This window comes from Cygnus atratus, chromosome 3 (assembly GCF_013377495.2).
Source record: "Cygnus atratus isolate AKBS03 ecotype Queensland, Australia chromosome 3, CAtr_DNAZoo_HiC_assembly, whole genome shotgun sequence".
Classification (NCBI taxonomy): Eukaryota; Metazoa; Chordata; class Aves; order Anseriformes; family Anatidae; genus Cygnus; species Cygnus atratus.
Window position 1 is genome coordinate 65,203,784 of NC_066364.1, and position 26,300 is coordinate 65,230,083.

Genomic DNA, 26,300 nt, shown 5'->3' on the forward strand with positions numbered 1-26,300 from the left:
ACATATTGCACACAGAAAGCCCTTGAGGGGCTAACTTCCAACTGCCATTCATAAAGGCAGTTAAAAAAAAAGCAAGTCAGGAATACATCCAAGATGTTTGACTGAGGGGAACTGACCAAATTTTTGAAGGCATTACATACAAATGCAACGAACTGCATTTGCATGGAAATCCAGATTTTTCTGGATACTACTATGAAAACATTGTAAAGCTAAAGGAGTTTGAAATTGCTACTATATGTACAATTCTAATTAGGTAGTTTTTAAAAATACATTATTTTTGTGTAAATAAGCTACATGACCTTTTGTGTAAATAAGCTACATGGTTACATATAAAAATGAGTGATAAGATGAAAATCAGAAACAGTGCCAAGAAGTAACAGATAGGCTTACTGGAAAGGTGGTACAACTAATAAAGGGGAAAAAACATGAATTAGTTTTCGCAGGTACTCACATGTTAAAAACACTGCTAAGGATTCCTTACAGGAAAAAAGCATCAACAGAAAACACTGAATGAAAGAACCTGTCACACTGCATTAATTTGTCCAGTATCATAAAACACCTTTAGGGAAAGGTAGTAAGTTGTTTTTTTTCCTGTGTAATGAGTGCTGATTTGAAGAAAGACTCCATTCCTTTATCACACACTCTCTGTAGTTAATTATTATGCAGCAAAAGCATCAGGAACTAACAAGACGGTACAAAGGAATGCGTAAGCATATTGGTAGTGGGTTGCAAACATAAGTTACTCAAGTGTCCGTAGATGTGTGAAGCAGGAGTGTTTTTGCACTGGTTTAATTAAGGAACTAGCAAATTATAACGACAGAAGAATACTCACAGCTATTGTAAGATATGTTGAACTAAAATTAAATAAAAGCATTATCATATAGACAATGCTGACTCTTAAGAATGGAAGCAAACCTCATAACATGTTCTGAGTAACTGTACACTCTTGCATTGTTAGTTTTTCAAAGTATGTGAGCAATCCAATTCTCCTGACATCCATTTTTCATAGAAAATTGGTTACAAATACTTATAGATTTCACTTATTGCATTAAATACATATGAACATTTGTATGACAAATGCCTGCACCTAGACAGGAAACAAAGTACTATGTAATATACCCTGAAAAGTCACAGTTTATCATAATTCTCATTATAAAAGCTGATGAGAAAAAAACACAGGAAATTCATTCCAATAAATGAATTATTAAAAAAAAGCTTTAAATCAAAATTGTGTAAGAACAAATTGCAATCATCTCACCTATTTTATGAGTAGAAAAATCTAATCCTGTTGGATACAGTTATCACTTATATGAGTCACTTGGCTCAGCCTCTTCTCTGATATATATATATTCATACAAATTCACAGCTGTTGCTTCGATACAGATAAAATCAGAAGATAGAAACTGTTTTAAGTTGGTTTTCCCCCCCTCCATCACCAATTATTTCTTAGAGTAGACTACAAAATTTAATATCAAGAGGACATAACCAGATTGCACATAACCTGTAGAGAAAGTCGTCGTTTATTAAAATAGCCAAAACGTTATCTTAAAATAGGTATGCATGGGAGGGTTGCTCTTACTTATGATGGACTCTCTTGATGAGGACAATAGCATTTATTTACTGCACTGGCCAACAGCTGCATTTTCATGTTGTCAGCTTTTTTGAGCAATACCACCACACTATAATATCCAGGTTACACATTTGATATGATACTTTCCTGAAGAGGCGTCAACTGCAATTCATAAACATCTCTCCTTGCCACATCCAACAGCTTTTACAACACTTAGAAAACTCTAACAGCAGCAACACCGAGGGAAGCATCTACAGATACCAACTGATGGCACAAGGCCAAAAGGCTACACTTCTTGCTCTCATGTAAGCATACTCACTCCATGAATATCATCTACATACGAAACTGTGATTCTTCCAGTGACTGCTTTATATCTAAAAATATCACTGCTGAATGCTGCAATTACATCTCTCAGCTGGAGACATCTTGCTACATTATTTTCTTGAATGCATAAGATCCAGGCTCAACGGTGTGCTAATCAGCTGCACTAAACTCTAAATGGGATCTAATTAACTAGAAAACTACTCAGATTTGATTGGTGGTTCTTTTTTTTTTTTTTTTTTTTTTTTTAAAAGTTTGCTTTTAAATCCAAGCATATCTTAATCACCTTGCCTGCCCTCCAAAGCAACAGTCATGAAAAAGACAAGATGTTCAGAGGGAAAAAAAAGCCCCCATCATTACAAAATATGCTTAGGTCCTGACATCATCTATTTACTCTCTAAATATAGCATGCTTGTCCAGTAATTTCATATGGATTCTGACTTAAAAAACCCTAGTCTTAAAACTGTTCAAAGGTAGGAATTACCTATGGTGTGTGTTTGGTCAGAGTGCAACCCTAGCCATTTGAACTACGCCTTGCAGAGCTGGTCTTAAATTAAAGGGAAAAGCAGCTCCTTGTCTGCAATCTAGTTTGGGGAAGGAAACAATCCTGAGACATGTGCAAAACTCAGTTCCCTCTGCACTGGAATGTTCTCCTCCTCCTCTGCCTCCTCTCAAGCTCTTAACGTTTAACAGAGCTCGTAGGAAAAAGGATGAACACAGCAAGTGACCTCATGAGTAATCTTGTCACTAACTCAGATTTCTTCTTTTCTCTCTAATATCGAAAGTATTCAAAACATATAAGCAACTAAGTCGAACATATGCCATATCTTTTTTTTTTTTACTCACCTACGCAGTTATCACAAAGGCTGCAATGTGAGGCACGAGGTGGGCGGAAAATCTTGCAAGTAAAACAGTATTTTAGTTTCACTGTCTGTCCATTGATGATCACTTCTTTTGTTCTGGGAGGGGGGCGGTATCCTCCTGAACTGGAGCCATTTGCAATATCTAAACATGGAAATGCAACACATTAAGTTTTGCACACAAACTATACTGTATACGCATAATCATCCTTGATGGCAATCTATAGCAAGTCACAAATTTATATGAACTCCATATTAATAAACTACTTTTTTTTTTCCTTCTCATTCTCCTAAAATAAGAACTTTTACAGATAGCAAAGAGATGATTACAAACAGCATCCATAACCAACTAATTTGAATTAAAGAGAAAAAAGGAAACACTCAAATCCAAGTCTCAAAAACTGAAAGCTACATAGATCACCAAATTTCTATGCTAGAAATTTGCATATTTCCTACTAGTTCATGAAGTATACATCACAGACAATTATGGCTATTGGTACAGGATGGTTGAAAATAGATGTTTTTCCAAAAGACTTTATTTAGTTTGACCTCGAAAGACAAGGTTGCTCCAAGGAAGATATTCATCTCTGAAAATGAGAGTGGACTGACCAGCAAGAAACTATTTACATTATTTACAATGGAGCACATTTATAGATCTTGCTTTTCTGAAATTTAAAATCTACCCCCCAATTTTACTTGTATATATTTTGAAGGTGGGTTTTTTTTGTTTGTTTTTCCTCATAAAAATAGTTTCCAACCAGCTCATGCGGTAAAAGTGGTGGGATTTGGGCTTTCTTTTTGATTTTAGGACATCGGCATTTGTTTTTCCAGTAACTAAAGGACTGATTAGGCTACATCAAAGAAGTTCAGTTCTGTCCTTTAAATGCTCCCAAGCTGAGCTATGCTGTGCAAGGTGAATGTGTACAAACAGTACCTTTTTCTCCATATACCAGTTCTCGTACAATCACAGTCAAATAAGACCACAGAAGTGGGAAAACAATTTATTACTTTCAGACAGGAAGAACAGTAAAACCAATAGGAAGACAAAGACAATTATTTTCCAGTACATGACTGAAACTGCATTGCAAAGTCAGGGTCACCTGCACAGCTGCTTTAACGTGTCCCAACCTGCTGCTCACCCACTTGGTAAGCACGCATCAATAGAAGTATCCGTGGGATGCCACTGTGAATTTGACCACTGAAACAACTGCACTTCAGAAAATTTTCTTGGAGAAGGTGGATGGAGGGAAGCAATAGCTGCACATATGGAAACCAGGATATGAAGCATTCCTGAGGGGAAAGAAGAGGTGGGTACTGAAGAAACAGCTGCTTAGACCCTGCCGAGGTGCATGGATCCTGTTGGATCTGAACCAGTCCCTGCTCTGTTGCTGGGATGCTGAGCCAGGTCCTATGATCTGCACGTGGAAGCAGAGGGTTGCTGTGTGGCTCCCCCAGCAATCAATAACACGGATTTTGACCTCGAGGCCAGTACTACTTGCTATAGTATTTATGATTTAACAAGTGTTGCACTGTAAGCTACTAGTGTAGCTACATGTCTAAGCATATCTCTACAATAAAAGTTGTTTAATGTGCAATATGGACATTATCTTAAGTTTCCTAGCTTTTTCATAATTATGCTTCTTAAAAGAAACTTAGTTAAATGACTGACTTTAAAGCACTCTAAACAGATACATGAATTTGATAAGGTCAATAGGAGTCATTTAATTTCTTCAGGTTACACTGAGAACCATTTTTTGCGTGCATACAATTTACCCTTATTACACATTGGTTTGAGTTAAGTAACTTTTTGCTTTTGTTTTGTTATTCAGAACTAAGCTGAAAAGACATTCTTTTGAGGGTGTAGCACAAGTGCACTTATACTGTATAAAGCTTTGCAGAGACACAGGGAAAACAGGGAAGAATTTCTTATAATTGTGGAGTTACGTTTAAAGAAAATCTTTCATATTTACAGAGAACATTTTTTCTCTGTAGAACAAGTTATATGCTTTGTGAAATGGTGAAATAACTTGTAGGAGGAGTACTAGTCCACATGAGACAATATAATACTTTTTAGGGGAGAAAACTGTCAAAGTCATGGTTATGAAAATCCTCTATTGCTGATTTTAGTTGCTATCACTGTAAAAGATAAATATGCTTCTATATGCTGTACCTTCAGTGATATCATCACAAGCAGGCTTGTAATACCCGTTAGTCTTTACATAAGTCCACGGACCTTACAAAAAACAGGGTAATGTCCATTCCTGACCATAAGGGTCAAGACAGACTAAGTTGTGAACACAAATGCAGGTCATTAGCCCTAATTAGCTTTTCATCCAAACATGTTCGTGACTACTAGTTCGTTAAACCAATGTTTTCCATTTGATACGTATAGTCAAATTGAGGTATACAATTGCAGCTTTCAATACTGTTTAGAAATGCCAATGCACTGAATTTTGTGAAATAACACTAACATTATTTTTTTTTTCTCTCAGAAAATGTTACTTGGAAATGACTTTCAAATCACAGTCTAGGTGAATTCACTTTTTTCCCCCCTCTTGAAACATTTATTCATAAAAAATCCACATCAACTGAAAAAAAAAAACTTTCAGAAGTTCAGAAAGTCCCCTGTATTTACTTTATTTTAAAATGTGCTCTGGCAGAATCTCAAAGGCAACTTTCCTTTCCTCTGGTGCAAAAGGGAGACTACTGGCCAGCCTGTTATGCTTACAATGCTGGTTTTCTAAGAGGATTTCCTTCCTAACCTGTGCCATGAAGTTCAAGTTCACAGAGACAGCCAATCCCAGCTCTCTAACTGAGGCAAATTAATCTGAAAATCCAAGTGCAAAAGCTGATGCAAATTAAATTAATGAAAACAGTCTTGCTGATTTTCCTTGGAGTCAGAATTTTCCCCACAATCCTAAATTGCATAATCAAACCTGAAAGACTCAGCCATTCATGTTTAACTTTTTTTTTTCTGGAAACAATAACAGGACAAAGTCAAATGTGCTTGGATTTAATCAGATTTATCTATACTGCGTGTGCTAAACATGCCTTGTCCTCATCTCACAATGATTTTCAGACTGCAATTAGCCTTCAGTTGGACTGCTCATACTTGTGTTCTAACACGGCCAAATCTTTTAATATATGCAGTCCCTTTAATGCATACTGAGATTAACCTTCACAGAATTGCCTTCCCCAAATAAACCTCTGTTTGACCACTGCTTTTTACATTTTTCTCTTCCAATCCACTACTGATGCAGTTAGGCAAGCTATTTTATAAAAAGGGTAAAATTCTCCCACTAATGGAATTGCCTTCCATCTTCCATGGTACTTTGCTTTGATAAATTTTATAAAACGTATCTAACAGCATTAAATGTTCATGCACTAGATGGACTCCATCATTTTTATTTTAGGAAAAAAAAAACAAACCACAAAGGACATGATCCATATCCTTGTAGGACCAAGGTACCTGAATTGCTGCAAGAAACTTGCTGCGTGTATTTAGTGGAGAGACAGCAGTCCCGCAACCTTCTCATATAACATTATAACATACTCCACGTAGTTCTCTCAAATTATAATACTGATTACTAATTGGAGGTGCTGTTTAGATGAGAGACGGGAGCTGGAATTTCGTATACATGCAGGATCCTTTCACTCAAACATTTGCTATTTTGGTCAGTTTTCCTAAGATCTTAAGAACACACACACACACACACTCTAGAAGGTATCTCCACATTTTCTTCATACAAACTTGCCAATGACCATATCATGCAAGGTTTGTTGTCAACTTAAAAGTGACAATTTCAATCTTCAATCATTAGAAAAATCAGTACCTATGAATACTTGTAATGTTTCCTGCTGAGGAAAACAGAATGCAATGAAAAACCTTCAAGTATGACCTACAACATCTGAAGAACAAGAGCAAAAAAAAAATCTGCAAAAATATAAACTTCCTCTAAGAAATGTCTTCTCTGTGTTGAACGACTTAAAGTTAAGCTACGTACTTAACAACTGGGGGTTCAAGAGGAAGAGTCATTTTATAAAGTGAAAAGAACTTAACATTTGTCTGTTTCCAGACAGTAATCTCAGGGACTAACAATACTGGGAACCTGGCTTAGACAGCCACTAGCAGCTGCTAACTGCATTCTTCAAATAACTCTTCATCTGATAGGCAACAAGAAATACTGACCAACTACTGCTCCTGACTTTAGATAAAAGACTTACTGCCTTGACTTTGGAAAACGCTACACGTTATTTTCTGAAGAGCTGCACTGCATCATCTTCTTTAGGCCTAGAATTTTGTGTGAAACATATTCTCACTCCCAGAAGTAAATGTAATCTTCAGTGATTGATTTGCTGGGGGAAAGAAGCCTTGAGTGCAAGAGCTTTCTGAAAGACTTTCTTGATGCACGGTGTAATTTTATTAGATTTATTTTATGAATGTTATTTAAAACATGCAATATCAGGTATGACAGTTAGGCTGGTATCCCATCTTGGGAAAAGGGGGAAAACATTAGCAAGTTGCACTCATAAGCAGTATTTCTTTAGGCTATTGTGCAATTCTCTGAAATGCCTATGTTGTGGTGGCCACACAGATTTAATTTTATGAGGCTCTAAGGAAATCAGACTGTGCATTTCAAAACAAATGAAAGACAGGAGGGGGAACTGTGGATAAGTCTCAAAGGCAGTCCTAAGCATCAATGAAATTAGAGAGACAAAACAAAAAGAACCCTTAGAGATGGCATGCTGATGTAGCTAACATATTGAGTTTGGGGCTTTTGGAAGGACAAGAAAGAAAGTGAGCAGAAACTGAACTGCTTGTACAGAATAAATGGTGAGGATACACCTAAGTTAGACAGTTACCCTGAAGAAAATTCCAAAGTATTTCTTCATTATATATGGGCCTTTTTAAGGCTGGAAGGAAAACTTAAAGTGGCCATTTTTTTTTATTTATCTACATCACTCATCAAATGCAAATAAATACAAATATTGTAGAATTGTTAAATCTTATATACATCAAATGAACAAATGATTTCCCATCTTGAAAACCTATTCTGATGGGTTTGGTTATTCTTTTACACCTTCATATTTAGAAGTATATTATCCTAGAAACATTTTTTTTTTTTCAAATTTTGAAGAACACTCCATGCTAAATGAACCGCAAGAGACAAAAATTATAACTGCAAAGAGGTTATGAAATTCCAAGTGATAAAGATTTGTGAAATTCAGTGTTGATAATGCAATGTAATGCACACAGGACTAAACAAGCCTATTTATTATGCTATAAATGGCCCTGCAAAACAGTCGCAGAACCTTCCAAAATGCGTCTTGGAATTACTGTGGCCATTACAACAGAAAGGCAGCTCAATACTCAAGTATGGTTAAAAAGCAATGAAAGGTAGAAAATATGATGGGCTGGTGCTATACTAATGCACAATGCTTCTTTATACTGAAGACTTACAGAATCCTGCTTCCTGCATCTTAAAATGATATAGAAGCAATTGAACTAAAACAGAGAAAAAATGGAAAAGAAGATCAAATGTGTGGAACAGCTTTCATACCAGAGAAGATTACACAAATGATGCATTCTCAGGCTTGAGAAGAGATGACTGATTGAACATGTAAAATAGAAAAAGAAAAAGCACGGGAGCAACTGTTCAATGTCAGGAAAAGAATTACTTGGTGTCAAATGAAATAATCAGGCAGCACTTAAAACGAAGCAGCAGTACTTCTTGTTTAACTTGCAAACTCAAAATCTAAATAGCATTCCAAGTTTCATCAGCTTCAGAAAAAAGAAAGAAATTAATAAAGAACAAAACCTTATAAAAAAAATATACATATACAACCCTTAACTTTAGAAGTCCCTAAGGACTTCTGTAGGTTATGGGGAGCAATGAGGGTATAGCAGGGCTCCTCAATTCTTTCTGTGCGTGTTACTTGTCACTATCACTGATCAGACATCAGGCTATAGATGGACTACTGATCTGGTCACGTAGGGCTGCTCCTGTTTTCATGCTCCCATAAAAACAACAGCCCTTCTCAATACAGTATGTTATGGGACCACAGAACCCACATACACACCATGAAAAAAATGCAACTATTTTTTTTCCAGGGCAACGCCAAGAAAGTTTTTTCATGAAAATTATAATTAAGTAAAAATACTACATCAACAAGTTTAGTTTCTCATTTGGAAAAAAATATTAATAGGTCCTGCTGCATTTGACTAAGATTATGGCACTTTAACAGTAAATAACTCTACATTATCTCCAGTGATTTTGCATTATACAAGCCTCATGCATCTAGTTGCTTTTGTTCTATATCATGAGAAAAACATACACTGCTTTAAGACCTATGCTCCTTTCCTCTCCTAGGCCAAACACATACAAACATATTCTTAAATATTTCCTTATAGGTCATGTTTTCTTTGTTTCTCTTTCTTGCTGCCTTCCCCTTGAGCTTCCACATATGGTGCCAAAAAACTCACAGTGAACAGAGCCCTCATAATGACTAGGTAGTACAGAATCATACCTTTCCTGGTTTATGTATGATTATTCTTTTAATACATCACCAAATGATTTTCCCTTTTTATCATGGTATCACAATCTGTGGATAAAACTCAAGTCCCCTTTTACTCTACCATTCACTAGCTCGAATCCTTTTTGTTAGTATTTGATTTGCATTTCTAATCATACATTCTCTACTTGTTCATTACATTTGCTAAGACTATTTAGAGTATAAAAAATAAATAAATCAATCAGAACACTTGCAAATTCCCCCAACCCAGCATCATCTTCAGAGTCAAGCATATTCCCTTTTTCTTGAGCCCATAATCAACCTCTGCAAGATCATACTTTATCACTTAACTGTTTGCCACTGAGAGTATATTTTTGGAAAGTTGCTCACTGGCTTTGTTGTAACTTCACCTACACCTTATTTCCAAAACCTGCATGGAAAAAATCCTATGCAGGACCATATCAAGAGCTCTGTTACAGTCAAAATTTAGCTTATCTGCTTCTTCTTTTCCACTAAGACAGTTACTCCCTCAACGAAGGGCACTGTTTCAGTTATAATTGACTTTTCTTGAAACACTATGCTGCTCATTTCAAGCCTTAAATGGCCACAACCCTGCTGCGGCCCCAATTCTTAGAATTTTATTATTTCACAGTTTACCCCAAGTCTTTTCAGAGACGAAATAGTTTCCAGAAATATAACAGATTTCCATATAGTAGAATAGCTAATAGACAGATATACATATAGCATAGTAGAATTTTTGTTTTGTTTTGCCCTCTGAACTACTACTTTTCCTCACTGACCTGCATTTCCTATCAGCAGGCAAGAACTGTGCAGTTTCTCTCCTGAGATCAAAGCAGCGTTGAATACTTCAGATTCCCCTCTGGTTATCTCTCATTTCCAAATTACATAGCGTGCATTCAGCTTCTTTCTTCCTCTAACAGAGCCAATCCTGTCATCTTCAAACGTTCCTAGCTAGTTTTAACTAACATTTCTTTCCCCACTTTTGCCTTTCTGACACTTTCACTACACGCTTGTGCTACCTCTTTTGAGTCATCTTTGAAATTGTCTCCATTTCCGATACAAGTACTTTTTTTGACTGCACTCTTCATGCAACAGTAATACAGCCAGAATGGCCTCTTACTACTCTTCCCAACCTACCTCTATATGAGCATAGTTTGAATTTAAAATAATTAAATTAATATATTTAAAATAATATATCAATATAATAGTTATGGAAACATTTTTCAATAACAGAGTTCTCTTTCACTTTGGGGATATTCCTAATTTTTATGCACTTCCTTTCACAGAAGGATTTGTCGAAATTACTAAGCTTATTCCTCTCCATAAGAATTGTCATAAGCCCCCATGTCTGGGAACTTGAGCCCCAGACTCCACACTTGCTGACAATGTAGCTCCTCATTTCAAGACTCCATTGGCCCTTTTTGGAAGACCACAAGTTTTGCTGCTAAAGAAAAGACAGTATTTTTGATTAGCTGAGTGGTCTGTGCCTGTGAAGCAAGCTTTGTGCTACCATAATTTTTAAAGCAAATTTAAATGGAAGCTCTGAAACACCCCCACATGGAAACATCTTGAGTCCCCTAATCAACTTTTTAATATTATCTTGGATTCTAGGAAAAAAAAAATCACCAAATTTATACTTTTCATTTTGCATATCTAAATCTCTGTATCTGACAGTCACTTTCTGTGAGGCAAAAATTATTATTGTCAGCCGCTTATTTGAAATAATCTGTTTCCTGACATAGACGAATGTGTCTTTGAACACAGGGGAAATAAACAATTATCTGAACAGGAACTGCTGCCTGTATTTTGGATTAAAGCTGGGACCTTATTCTAGGAAAAAGATTCCATGAGAGAGCTTAACGAAACTAGACAGCAACACTGATTAGCAAAAGGTATCAAATGAATACTTCACTATATTCTTCTGTATTTTTAAACATTTAACAACAATAAAAAATGACTTGTTAAGTTTTTATAGTCTAAAGTATGTATTTTATTGTGAGGTTTGCAGATGCTTGAGTTAGATGATTCAACCACTGCAGAAATTCAGATGAACAGTGAACATGTTAATACCACTATCACAGAGACTTTGAAGAAAGGAGCTGAAACCTGGCACAAACTGCAGCGTTTGAGCTTAGCACACAACTTTTTCTGTACAAATCTTGGCAGAAGGGGCACAAGGAGGGTCATAATTCATACATATGCAGCAGCAGCTTGTTACAAGCTACAGAGTTAACTTTCATATTTCTTTACTGTAGAGCTCAGACTAACTCCTTTTATGAGTACTCCACCACTCCAGAGAAGCCAAGGATGCCACATTCGATGAGAAGTGGGTTCACTGGAGACTGCTGCCATCGAGCACTTGGGGCAAGGAACCTGACTGCTTCCCACTACCTCAACACGAAAGAGGAGGCACCTGCCCAGTCCAGAAAAAGGAAAGGCTTCAAGGAAGCTCCATCACGGTATCACAAGGTGAGCAAAAAGCAGAGTGGAAGGAAGAAAGGAAGTATCAGAAAAAGAAGAAAGAATGATGGACAGCAAATGATGTAACCAAGTAGGAGCCAGTTAAGAGTCATGGAAGCAGGGCTGAGCAGAAACACAGGAAAGAGAGGAGAACTCAGGGCGTGTGTACCTAATAGATACAACAGGAATAAGAGGCAAAAGAGAGCTACAAAAGGGACCCAGCACCAGAAAGCACAGGATGCTCCGCAAACAGGAACCAAAACCCACTGGTAAAGTATGTCCTCAGTCTACCCTACCCTAGAATCATAGATCTTGCCATGAAGGAATCGCTTATCAGTTATTTTAATAGCCCTGCGGACTCAAGGAAATTACAGAAAAAAAAGAAAAATTATTAATAAACATTGTTTATAAATCAAGTACTCTCCAAATGATATTAAGGTAAGTCGGCTGGAGATCATCTGTCCAACCTGAATTTGAACCCATCAAGAATATCTTTTGTAAATATAATAATTAATTTCATGACATTGTTTTGGATTTCTATTTTTACTAAAGCCTGTTAGAACCAGCCACCACTGCTCTCCAACACATGTCCAATCCAGCCCGGAAAAATTCACTCTTCCCTTTTCATTTTGACAAACACATATATAAAAACCACTAAAACACCGTCCTGAGACAGACGAGCAAGTTGCTGCAGGTCATAAGCTTCCCCAGCTCAGCCCCATAGTCCCTATCAGTCTGCGCAGGTGTTTTTTTTGCCAACACTGGGAATTAGCACAGCAACCCCCACCCAGCAGCTGACACCTGCTGGTGGAAGCCAGGAGCAAAGGTCTGGAAGTAAAAGGCCCTTACAGACATACCACAGACATTTTCCGAACAACCAGGAAATACATGTATGTGTATGACATGTTTTTTTTTTTTTTTTTTTTTAGGTTCAAGCAAGTTAAAACAGTTTTTAAAAGTTTTAAGCTTTCAAATTTTAAATGTACTGTTGTGACTGGAGGCAGCTAACGTGCCTTACTGTAGTGTGGCATCCATATTAAGTTCACACAGAAGCTTTTTCAATGAATAACAGGAATCAACATTTTTATAGCGAATTTCTGAAACCATTAAAGTTGTCAGCAGCACAGGAAACAATTTAGGATGGGAAGGTGCCAGCCCTCTGAACTAGAGGAATGCTAAGAAGCTCCTTCCCTCACTGCCCTCCAGAATAAAAGAAAGTCATAAATTAAACTTTTATAATTATCTGGGAAACAATCCCAGTCCTGTGTCTGGGGGAACTCCGTAAACAGAGACCAGTGAAAGTATGTGAATAAAGCCCAAAGGAAACAAAAGCTATCAATAGCTAGAAACACGGTTGTAAGGAACCAAATTTAAATCAAATCCTGAAGCAATGGAGATCTCCAGGAATCTTCGAGTCTGAATAATGCCTGGAGCAGCAGCAACCAGCTCCTTTATTTGCCTGTGTGATAGAAGAGCTAGGGTTTTGTTTGCTTGCACAGGATCTGAATAGAAAATCCTGGGTGTGGTCACCGCTTTCCTTCATCTGGAGCAGAGGGACACCAACTCTTCCAGCAAGCCAAAGCACTTCTTGGAACAACCTGTGGTAACTTGTTTCTGTGTCAAGGCCCTCATAACAAGAAGCGCATTGCTACAGTGCTGCCTTCTGCCTTTATCTGTCGAGGGTTTTATTATTCAAAGAACATTTATCTCTTCCTTTTGGATTCTTTTTTTGCATCTTTATAACCACTGGATTATGAAAACAATGCATCTAAGACACTTCCTGTGCCAATTAGCAAGCATTCAAAATACCTTATCCTTCAAATGGGGACAAGAACACACCCAGTTGGTATTCATAAGCCTGTTTATATTTCTGCCGCTGTGTAAGAGCAGGGAATTGAATTGCACATCATAAAAACCCTAAAGTGACTATTACACCACAGCCGTTTCAAAACCATAGATTCAATTAAGTATTACATATATGAATACTGGATATAAAACCTGAAGAATTCATTTGCTGTGCTTCAATTGGGGCAATCCTTTAATAAAAGCATATTTAAAACATGAGCTCCAGAATGCTCCTGCATTTCACCAAGTAGCTGGATATAGTAGTGAAAAATACCTGTCACAGAAAGATAGCTAAATGCTAATAGCTACACTTCAACAACTTGCTTGCAATCTCTTTTAACAGACCACTATCATTATTACCTTTATATGTAATTACCGAAAAGGTGCATTTCCATTAGAAAGCCTGGCTGCTTTACATAAAATGAACAGGCTATATAAGTTTTTGTTCAGAACAATTTTTTTCCTCATCTGCACCATCATTATTATTTCTGGTAGATAATCAGAGAGTAAATTTTGGGAGCACCTTCATTAATGGATTTTAATTTCATTTTCCTTAACTGTCTCAAGAAATTCAAAGAAAGAAACAGAGATGGAAAAGCACCTACAGAAATGATGGGGAACATAGAGCAGTGCCTAAATAGATACTACTGTTCTTTCCAGTTTTTCTTACTCTCCACTCTATTCCTCTCAAATGAAGGTGTGAAAACCTGTTGTTTGGGAAAATTTTATTTCATTAGTTTTGAAACAGTTTAAAGAATTACAGCTATGATTTTCTACAGCTGAACTCTCAGTCATCAGTGTAGGTGGCCCAATTCAAACCACCAAACCTGCCCTTCTCTTCTAAACTGAGGACCATTTTATTTTACACAGCATACTTTTCTCAGAAGGGTAAGCAACAGAAGGGTTATTCTTACTTTAACCAGAGTTAAGATAACTTCCCTCACCAAATACATTTTTCTTCACATAAAATTATGCTCCAACTTTTCCTTACAACGACCTCACATTAGAGTAGGCACAAATTCTTCTCCATCTGGCTAGATGTCACCTTCTTCCTGTCATGGCAATGTCAGCTGGCTCTGGGTTCTGCACAATTACTCCAAGCAATGAATAAGAACAATACAGATTGTCTTACTGAAATATGAATGCCAACAAAACGCTCTGTTTTTAAAAAAAGCTACACCGGATCTATAAAAATTGGTGAACTGCACATCAGACTTCACAAACCCACGGGGGAAACATCTCGTCTCACAAAGTTCAACAAATACAACTGTTACATGGTCACACAGTTCCAAAAGCCTCAAACCTACACAAAGAACACATGGAGCAAATAAAAATAGCTGCTGTACCTAGTATGTTGCAAAAGCATTGGCTTCACTTCATTGAAGTATACAAAATGCTGTTTGTTATACAACCCCCCTTCTATCCTATGACTTAGCAGACTGTTACAGCTGTGTTCAGGACCTTCCAAATCTGATGAAAGAAAATGATCTCACTGTAGCGACCACCAACAAATTCATCACTATATTTTGAAATTCTATTTCTTAAAATAATCCATAACAAAGGTAACATGCATCTTTCCAGAAAATAAAATTATTCTTCCTCCTCCAACAGCAATTTTCTGAAACTGAGCCCATCAGAAAAAAATTTTTAGTGACAATGAAACTGTGAGATGCAAACGACCACTAAAGTACGTAAGCTATTAAAAACAAACTTGTTACTCTTCCTTGGTGTTAAAGGCTCAGAAAGGCTTAAAATAATTAATTAAAGTTGTCAGCTTTCTTGTTTTACCTTAACAACATTTCTTTGTCCAACACATTTCTTAAGTGGAATGCACAGCTTCAGGATGCCTACATCATGCCCGCACTCTTATCAGCTGAGTCTGAGGAAACTAATGCCATACTGATGTGAACATTTGCTGTTTTGACATGAATTGCCCTACCATTCTTCACTTACAAGCATGATTCAGCATGATTTTGTTGTGCACAAACCACATTTGATTTCTGAGGAAACAAAACCAGAACTTCTGCTACACATGTACAATAAACGAGCTCTACCCCAAATCATGCTATGAGAGTCCAAATCAATGACTTTGCCCCCACACAGTTTCACCAGTGTGTTGTGGAGGACATTTAGTCTAGAGAACAAGACGAAACCTTGTCTGAAGTAAACCTCTCAAATTCATACATTATTGATGTAGGATTGTTTGCAACAACAGCCTTAGTCCACTCTTTTGCTTTTACTGCCTTCAGTTATTTGTCATGGTAGATGAAGTCTAAGATCAGGGACCCCACAGGTAGTACTCCTGTGCTTGCATACACCTGTTACCTGTCTTTTCAATTATATGAGTAAGAGTTCCTCTGAAATGACTTCAGTTCACACAATTTCCAATGGCCACCATTTCAAAGTAGATATAGTAGCCATTACTAACCTTTAGTAGTCTACTACAAAAATAAGCAAACACACTGTTTTATGAAGCAGCTCTGCAAACTTGCCCTGTGTTTTCTTATCTAGGTAGCATATTCGAACTATTTAGTGTATCTGTAGAAATTCCACAACTAGAATTTAGTTGTCGACTCTCCTGATAAACGAGGCTGATTAAAATCTAGTTCACTGTCCTTTAATTGTGCAGGCTTTACACAGATACTGAAGTACAACCTTCCCAAGATTACATCAACTTACAACACTGTATATTAATACAGAGACTTATCTGACCCTTTCACAATATAAATAACAATGTAATTAAATTCTGTTAAACTCTGAGGGTACATTACTTTAAAAGATACACAACTTTACAACCTTTGCCATATCAATTTGCTTGCCAAAAACACTTTTAAAAGTATTCACTTGTGCATTACAGGGAAACTTCTACCATACCTGTTGAAAAGTATTTACAGTAATAACTATCACTCTCCAGGTTTGGTATTTTGTTTACTGCCTTTCTTAGCTAAGAGCTGATCGACCATCTTTCCACAGGAATCACTGCAGTGTCATCAGACATGGCAACTCCAGGACAATTACTGTGGCAAGATAGGAGTAACTCTTCCCAGGAGCAGAGCAGCACGCTACCTTCACACAGCACATACACCCTCGGGAGGAAAGCGAAGAGACAACAGACCTTCATTGTTACCTATTTGTCTCTCTAGATCTGCTGCTTCATCTGGTGTTGCGCGTGGGAGGACACCAGGATCACTGAAACTAGTACGCAGCAGGGTCCCCATCACGAAAAAGAAAAGAATCCCACCAATTGCAGGTATAGCAGGTGTAATCTTCTCTGATAAATACGGACAACTGGAAAAAGAAAAAAGATTAAACAATCAATAACAAATAATGCAACTTGTTCTCAACAACTGTTTACCATCATAAATGCATATCAGGAATTCACTTTCTCACATGGATACACTACCTTCTTTGGAACATTTATGAAAGCTGACATTTCTGTTTCTGTTTGTGACACTTCTGAAATTTCTCATAATCTGTTTAGTATAATACAGGTTGAAACAGCATAGCAACGATCTTCCTAATACGCAATACATGCAGTTACATAAGAAAATGTTTTTATTACAGGATATTATGAGCTAATATATTTATTGCAAACTTGCATGAAGTCAATATGGGAGGAGAGGAAGGGGAAGAAGGGACAGGAAGTAGACTGAAAATATTCAGCCATGAAGAGTAAAGCAGATAACATGATGAAACAATACAAACTAAAAATGTAATTAAGTCTAGAAAGTGAATTTGTAGTTCACCAAAAAGAAGGTGCTCAAGATCTTAACACCTGTGGCACATTCCTATAATAGCCTTGTTATATATATTAATATTATAACACCAGTGGACAGTGTCCCAAAGCCTACTGATTCTCTTAATCCATTTCTTGCAGCTTAATAAGCTTGTTTACTCATTTGCAAAGCAAGGTAAGTGTAATGAGAGTGCACTGCAACACACCTGGAAACAAACAATCCAGCTGGTCTAGGGCAGCATCCACAGCCCTTTACCAGCACAGGCTCTACAGTTACCAGATTTACAATATAATTACAGGTTTTAGAATTATATAACAGTTTTAGCAATTTTCCTCTGTATTTCACATGTAGTAAAAACAGAGTAGACAGCAACATCAGAATCTACACAACACATAAATATAAATATCTCCTTATGGTTGTGCAAAAGGAATATGGGTATATGAAAACTTACATATTACACAGTACACCACCAGTTAATCTGAGTCATATAATAAGCACTGTAGGATCATCTCAGAAAACGCACAGAATGAACATTCTCTTCTTAGCTCCTCTATTAAGCAGAAGGGACAAAACACACAGATTGCTTCATGTATTTCTGATGTCTGCATGAGGAGTCGTAACATAAGCCTAAAAATGACACAAGCCTAACACCAACAAGCTCTAGGCCTTACGGCTTTGTCTCCAGTTTCCAGGCATCAATCAAGTTTAATTATCATCGTCTTCCCTGTTTCTGTTTGCCGCCTTAAACGATGATTCAGACGTGCCAGCTTCTGCACCGCATGTTATCCTCAGTGAGATGTTAACTCTGAGCAAGCGATGACAATGTCAACTTCACTGCCCAGCACTGCAGCCGATGGGATGGGGAGGGAAAGGAAGCACTTTTCCTACCAGCTACCACGTACCAAGCATTTATCTTCCTGCACCACCCCATTAAATGCACTTGGATGCTTCCTAGAACAGTGGATTTAATGGATACAAGTCCAAATACATTACATGGCACGTCATACCACCCCTGTGGTGGACCACCCTTTCACCCTGCATGAATGTAATATTACAGTCAACAAAAGATTAAACAGACAATTGTGTATTAAAATTAAGAAGGGGGGCGGGGGGAATTCTTAGACAGGATAGACTGTTTAAATACTTGGAAACACACTTGAAAATGCACGCTCTTCAGAAATCTGCTTCTAAGAGCCAGATCCATGAAACCAGTGCTAAGGGAAGCAGCAGCAAGACAGCTGGTAGATGTAGGCCTTGTTCCCCTACCATCAGAGAAGCCAGTCAGAACGAACAACCAAAAGGAAGCTTTCACGGCACACAAACACCCTACTGCTCATTTCATTTCTTGCCACAAAGGATCATTGAAATAAAAACTACTGTAATACGCTCAGACAAGAGTACAAATATGCTGCAAGAACATATTTTTAAAAGGATTAGAGGGAGCATGTACATTAATGAACACTAAATATAGCACAGTGCTCTTATTCTTCTACTGCATTATTCATTACACATACCAAAGAAACTGCAACTGTGCTGAAGTTTGTTGACCAAACAAGAACTGTATGTGTGTGAAAGGCACCCGGGAGGTAATCTTAGGCTAGCATGGTAGGTGCGATACGGTTTAGATACCAGTGCAAAAATAGCAGCATTGTCAACCTACACAGCTTACATCTCAACTTCTCAGTGATACACACAGAGCAGAAACCGAAGGGTCATCAGAATAGTAAAGTGTTTTAACAATATCTTCATATGGAATTGGTAGAAAGAACCAATTCCTATACTGAAATACTATGAAAGCCTTGCATTGCTGGAAAGTGATGATTTCACTACAGGAAAAAATACATGAATACGTCTGTCTGTGCCACGCTGAATCACAGTCCATCTGCAATGAGAAAACACTCAAAAAGCCCTGCACACTCTTCACCATATGCAACTGTAAGGTAATCTGCTTCTCCTAAAGGTGTTTTCAGGGTATAAAACCTTGAAATTTATTAACTTTGGCTTGGAATTTTTTCTGTACTTTATGCCTGTTAAAAAAAGATTGAAGATGTGATCTTTGGCAGTAATAACCAAACAATGCTCCATGAGGTCAGAAATTAATTCAAATCGAAAAAACAGTCTGCACAGAGATTCAGATAGGAAACCCAGACAGGACCATTCAGTCCAGTCTGACCTAAATAGCAACAGGCCCTACAATATTACATGGGCCTGCAGACAATGACATCTACCTTTTAGAAAGGCCCAATTAATTTTTCCAATTCCTGTCAGTTAAATTCAAAGAAACAGAAAGCGTATACATCATTCACTTTCTGCATTTGACAGCACCCTGTGTAGTCCTTTTTTCTGTGAGTATGAAGACAGATAAGAGATCACAGACAGCTCTGGGAAGTTCATATGGACTTTCTGCCCCAGACTTTGCAGGGTGAGGAAAGTATAGCTAAGTATGTTCCCTTTGATTAACTATTTTTTCCTCCTTTTCTTTTTTTTCTTTCTTTCTTTTTTTTTTTCTGGGCTATTAAAAAAATAAATCCATTAAAACAACTTCAAATTAAAAATTTGGATTTTAGCTCAAAATTATCAATACATCTGTAGAAATGCACTTGCATTTATAGAATTTGTATTTGCATATTCATATAACAAATGCATTTGTATTGGTACATTAAGTTCAATGTTATTTTAAGCAATTTCTTTAAGCTATTTAAATTATCTATCATTCTACTTTCAGAATGGCCAAACACTATACACAAAAAACACATTATTTCTAGTATTTGCTCAAATTCCTTAATTAATTTACTTCAGTTGAGTTTGCATCCCATTAGGGATTAGAGCTTTCCTCATGTATTATTGAAAATTTCTTTCTGGGCGGTATTTTCAGATTACTATTTTTTCCACGTAAATACTAGCAGATATTTCCTGACAGCAAATTTCAGAACTTCTGAACACTGCCAGTCCCCTGTTGGCAGCACCATCAATGACAAAGCAGCATGGAAACAAATCCTTGTCCCCCACATCAGCACAGCAAGTACAGACAAATCTTTTAACCTCATTTCTTGATAACCACTAGACATGAACTAACAGCCCCACTTTACATCTTAGACTCAGGAAAACAATTAGCCTTAATCAGTATTTGTAGTGATAGCACAGAACAAGTACTGATAGGGGCCATCCCAGAAAATACATTTTTAGGACGTATTCTGTGGCCAGAGATCCCGCTACAAATGCTACTGTACAAATGACTTCCTCAGAGAACAATGTTTGGTTTGCACATAGCAACGAGTAATACATCCTAAAGTTTCAATTTATTAAATAAGGTTTTTAATTAATTAAGGCTTTGTACAGATCATCCCTGGATTTTGCCTGGCTTCTCAGCTCCTTTTTTGAAGCATCATGTGAAAGTTTGCATGAGTGTAGGAGGGAAATAAAATCTGCTGGAAGACTAGTCTGTCACAGCTAGATAAAAATAAAAACACGTTGGCATTTAAGAGATAATTATCAAGTATCATGCCCGTGAACGAAGGATGCAGAAGAACAACAAAAGTAATTCTTTATCACCCAGCAACCCTCTTAACTGCATAAGCATGCTCCCTGTGGCTACCAAGATGAGCAGAAAAATACATGTAGTAACTGTATTGAAGTGTGCGCACACTGGGAATCCTACAATTTTCGAGCTCTTTCACTAGAAAACGGAAAAACAAAAGAAGCCTGCTTCAGGCCTGTCCTGGAAAGATAAAGGCTTTCCTGAACAGTTCACTGACAGTCATTGTTATTCACTGATGGGGAGATATAATAAATGACAACTCTATCCAGTATAAATAATGGATACTTAGACTCTCTAACTTGGAGAGAGACTCCATAGTTACAAAAAAAAAACAAAAATTACTAATAAATATAGCTACTACTCCAGAATAGAAAAAGACAAGGCTTTATACCCCTGCGAAACTTGCTGACCTGAGATCCCTGAGATATTATTATTTGCCAAGTTAGCAGACAAAAAACAATGAAAATACAGATTTTATGCAAAGACGTAGCCATCACAATTATACTAATTTAAAAAATAGAGAGAGATCTATGAGCTTGACTGGTGAGACCAATAATAGGATACTATATGTCAAGCTTTTCACCGACAAAAAACTCTTTGCAGCAGACATTAAAAAAAAAAGTACTCCAGGAAAAGCATAATATAGTATGTATAGTAGGACCATGTACCATCAAACAAAGAATTACCAACTGCTCATTTTCCTCCATCATCAATTGAATTTCGGTTTTGGCAGATATTGCCTATTTAACGTAGTGGTAGATATTGGTGTGTGGGTGCTGTCCAAGGCTAAGAGAAAAAACTGAAATCAGTTCTACGTGTTAAAAGCTAACTTCTAAATGAGACCATGTCACTTTCCTTAAATTAACACAAGGGGTTTGCTTGCCCTCCCACTCTTATTCATGGCTTCTCTCAACTTCCCCTTCCTTTCACCTCCTCTGCATCATTGCTCCAAGTCACTCAGTCCCATGCTTCTGATCTGATGTCAACATAAATCTTTGTCAGGTTCTTTTGTGAGCCAAGTTAGTTTACTAAAATGTAAGAAAACTGTACCATTTTGTTGATGTCTGTCTGACAAATCACACATGCTCTTGGAAAAGTCTCCAGAGCACCGATGTTAGCATAAGGCAGGAGAAACAGAAGTACATACAAAAACTAGGAGACAGAAGCTTGGATGGAGAAAGAAGACCTTAATTTCAGCAGCTTCAGTAAGCTTTTCATTCAGACTGCTGCCTTTTTTGAAATATTCATCTCTTTCAAATTACAGATGGCAACAGAGTGCCTATATAGATAGATCAAAGACAAATCCAGACTCTGGACTAGAACAGCAGAAATGCCCTATAATCTAGTTTTCTAATGACAAGTTACCAGTTCAAAGAAAGCAGCCAAAGATGTGCATGCAGACCACAGCACATAGAAACAGTGGAAGATGTGAGGATGGGCAAAACATGAGGGTACAGCAAGAACCTTGAAGGCTGCCCCTGACAAAGGATGACAAATGGGACAGTGGGAATTATCAGAGTGAAATAATTTCACTGCTGTAGGGTTGTAGGCCTGTCTTTTTTAATTGTTTTCCACCAGGGTTTGGATCAGGTCCAGCGGTTTTCAGACAGGACCACAGTGATGAAGCTGGGCTGAAATTAAGCCAGTCAGTCTGTTTGTGGGCTGAGGTCTGGATCAAGGGGCTCCATGGCCGGGCAGTGGCACGGTCATGGTTGAGCCAGAGACCCTGCAACAGCTCAGCAGGGACTAAAGACCCTAGGCTGAGCTTAAGTAGACCTCCTGAGCCCATAGGGGTAGAAGAGAGAACCCAGGTGATGCTGCTCAGGACCATTATGGCCTGTTGGTGCCCTCAGGGCCATGACAAGAACCCAAGAACCCAGCTGTAGAGAAACACTCCGTATGAGATGGCTGGATGATGTTACACATGAAGTTTTGCACCTGTGCTATGAAGGCTGCATTTGTGCTGACAGACTAGCTAACAGGTGTTGGGAGGTCCATCTTTCTTCTCTCCTCTTTCTCTCTGTCCTCCCAGTTTATTCTGTGTAACAAGAACTGCACATTTCTATAGGAAAAATCATTTTTGTATGGACAGTGTTGTTCACGGTCAAGATGGTAAGAAGTAAAATCAAATGCAGACATAAGAGGATTGTCAAAATAATTTACCACAGAAAATACCAAAACAATCTTAAAATATTAAAGACACAGAACTGCCTCATCTAAAGCAGAGTTAATTTTGTTCTATCTCTGCACTGTAACTTCTGAAAGTGAGGAAAAACATGAACATTTTTGTAAATCTAAGATTTATCAAAACATTTCATGGTACCAGTTCTTCAGTCAGTATTTTTTGGGATGCTCATGTTTTCACCCCCAACCCAGAAATTCCAGCATCCTACAACTACCTTTTTGAGAGGACCTTATTTTAAAGTTAAGGTGAAGAAACTCTTCAGAAATATCTAACAAGAAAAAGTTACAGTGGGAAACAACTTGCTGTGCATTAACCAGCTTATGGTTGATTCCTCATAAATATGCTCTTGGCACACAGAAAACAGGATGTAATTTGAGCACAGATTAGTCCAACTAATGTTACACGAAGTGCCTAACAAGATTAGCTAGAGAAGTTCTGCATTAGTTTCCTCCATCTGCCTGATACTTTTATATAGCCTTTAAAATTCCTATTTGAATTTTTGAAAGATTAAGGAAGACACAGACTATATTCAATGGGATTTGAAATGTGCTTAGAAATTTGATTTATTTCATTCTTCTTTGTGTTTTGAACTATTTGGAATATCACAGAATCACAGACTGTTTGAAGTTGGAAGGGACCCCTGGAGGCCATCTGGTCCAGCCCCCCTGCTCAGGCAGGGTCACCTAGAGCAGGTTGCCCATGATCATGTCCAAGCAGCTTTTGAAGATCTCCAAGGAGGGTGACTCCACAACTTCTCTGGGCAATCTATCATACACTTCTTCACTTCCGAATGGTCAATAAAATTCAAAAAACTTGTTTGATAAAACAACACAACAAATATCACTCCTCTAATACTTGCATCATTCCAAAGCCAGGAAATTTGGAATCAGCATTCCAAACATGTAAGGACTATGGAAAAAACAATAGCTAACAAAAGAGAGAATGACAGCAGGAAAGGAAGGAATAGAGAGAATTTTATCTCCTGTAAAATCCGAAAAATATTATACCCTAATCATAAATACAGTTTTATTGAATAGGTTCAGGCAAGAAGCATTTAACCTTGCTTGAATGCTTTACAAGTTATTCTATACTTTAAGATAACAGACATACCTTATTTTTTCTGTATTTGTTATATTGCTTGGGGGCAACTCCACTTAATTTTAATTCTAATTAACAATCATTTTTAAGTGGGCATACATACATAGTAACAGTAGTTATATGGTGCATACAAGCATCCCAGACTCTCCAAACACTTAGAAATTACTTTAAAAAAAGATCAATATGATGAAATCGTACAGATTACTGAAAACTAATAAATTAGATAATTTAGAAGTTCTCTCAAAACTAGTGAAAAATAAAATTAGCTTAATGCTATCCTGAACAGCAAAACCTCAACAACCAGTCTTGAAAGTTCATGTGAAAGCCTGACACAGTTTGGTCTTTAATACTGATGTCACAGAATCGCAGAATCACAGAATCGTCTAGGTTGGAAGAGACCTCCAAGATCATCTAGTCCAACCTCTGTCCTAACACTAACAAAACCTCCACTAAACCGTATCACTAAGGACTACATCTAAACGTCTTTTAAAGACCTCCAGGGATGGCGACTCAACTACTTCCCTGGGCAGCCCATTCCAATGCCTAACAACCCTTTCAGTAAAGAAGTTCTTCCTAATATCCAACATAAACCTCCCCTGGCGCAACTTGAGCCCATTCCCCCTCGTCCTGTCACCAGGCACGTGGGAGAACAGACCAACCCCCACCTCTCTACAGCCTCCTTTAAGGTACCTATAGAGAGCGATGAGGTCTCCCCTGAGCCTCCTCTTCTCCAGGCTAAACAACCCCAGCTCCCTCAGCCGCTCCTCGTAAGACTTGTTCTCCAGACCCCACACCAGCCTTGTCGCCCTTCTCTGGACTCTCTCGAGCACCTTCCATGTCCTTCTTGTAGCGAGGGGCCCAAAACTGAACACAGTATTCGAGGTGCAGCCTCACCAGAGCAGAGTACAGGGGGACAATCACCTCCCTAGGCCTGCTGGCCACGCTGCTTCTTATACAAGCCAGGATGCTGTTGGCCTTCTTGGCCACCTGAGCACACTGCTGGCTCATATTCAGCTGCCAAATGTCAAAACACCTGAGCAATTTCCAAAGGTAAAAGACTGACAGGGACCTCCCTCTCCCTTACTCAAAAACCAGCAAGGGTTCAATGGAGCTGTTAGCCCCATTGATTTCCATTCCATGATTCCATTTAGTGCGTTACCATTGAAAACAGATTTACACTGGCTGAATTTCGATGGAGAAGTTTAGGTGAAACTAAGCAACCACTGTAGATTACGACATTGTATAAGATAAACCACAAGTTTACCTTTACAAGTAAAGGTCTTAGCAATCTATCGTAGCAGATACGCAACAATCAAAGTAATACCCTTGTGTGATCTCCCAATTTTCATTGCTACATTAATCAACTCTAATGAACCACTGTCAAACTTCAAAGCTGGGACAGAAAATGCATAATGCAAAAAGAGGCTTCTACAAAACAGATGTGGTTATTGAAGCTCCTACAAGGGCAATTAACTTTTATTTTGTTATATAGAGAAGGAGCTTTGTTTGTACTAAGCAATTTTAAGATACTGATTGCATCAGCTGTTGGACAGAAATTTCAAAGCAAGGTAGTAAGGAAATGGGAAATATCTAACTAACTACATCAAGAGCCTGAGTCTTACCAGCTTCTTTATGGAAAGCCAATGCACATATGACATATCCTTGAAAGACAAACTTAGAAAAAGCAAGTCTTCCAACCACGCAGCAAATAGAGGCTTTCTTTTTTTCAATTTCTGCTCACTGACTAATTACTTGAAAAGCTAGAAATGTATTTGTACTTTAATTCTGTTTTTGCATGCTGCAAAAGGTCTGGTTTCCATAGTAAAAGACTACCAATTAATAAATTCTATTAGGTGCACAAGATCTCAATTTGTTTTAAACAGCTCATGTAGAACACTTGTTTTTCCTGTTATGCTTCATATTACTTCCTTATTATTTCTTATTATTTCCTGTTATGTGATTTTCTAATTAAACCATCAGTTTAATCCTAAGTACTTATGAGCACAAATGAAAACTGGGCCAAAACAAAGGGAAATGTCTTGTATGATAACCACGAGTTCCTGAAGAACAAACTTTCAGGTGATTTTCCACTGGATTCTCTGGATATCAAAACCTATGCAAGTAAACTGCTCCCAGACAGTGGGCACTGAAT

The 26,300-nt window shown here is 37.7% G+C and overlaps 1 protein-coding gene across 4 annotated transcripts in view; it reads right to left on the minus strand.

Annotated features, from left to right (window-relative positions):
- ZDHHC14 (zinc finger DHHC-type palmitoyltransferase 14) overlaps window positions 1-26,300 on the minus strand; it is a 108,233-nt gene that overhangs the window by 33,581 nt on the left and 48,352 nt on the right. For 2 of the 4 annotated variants that reach the window (XM_035538542.2, XM_035538540.2), the window contains exons 2-3: window positions 16,718-16,878; window positions 2,738-2,896 (exon numbers count right to left, since the gene is read on the minus strand). In XM_035538542.2, the coding sequence (XP_035394435.1) occupies window positions 2,738-2,896; window positions 16,718-16,878 (320 nt within the window). Of the gene's footprint in view, window positions 1-2,737; window positions 2,897-16,705; window positions 16,879-26,300 lie in introns of all 4 variants that reach the window. The other 2 variants (XM_035538541.2, XM_035538539.2) reach the window with 1 other exon arrangement.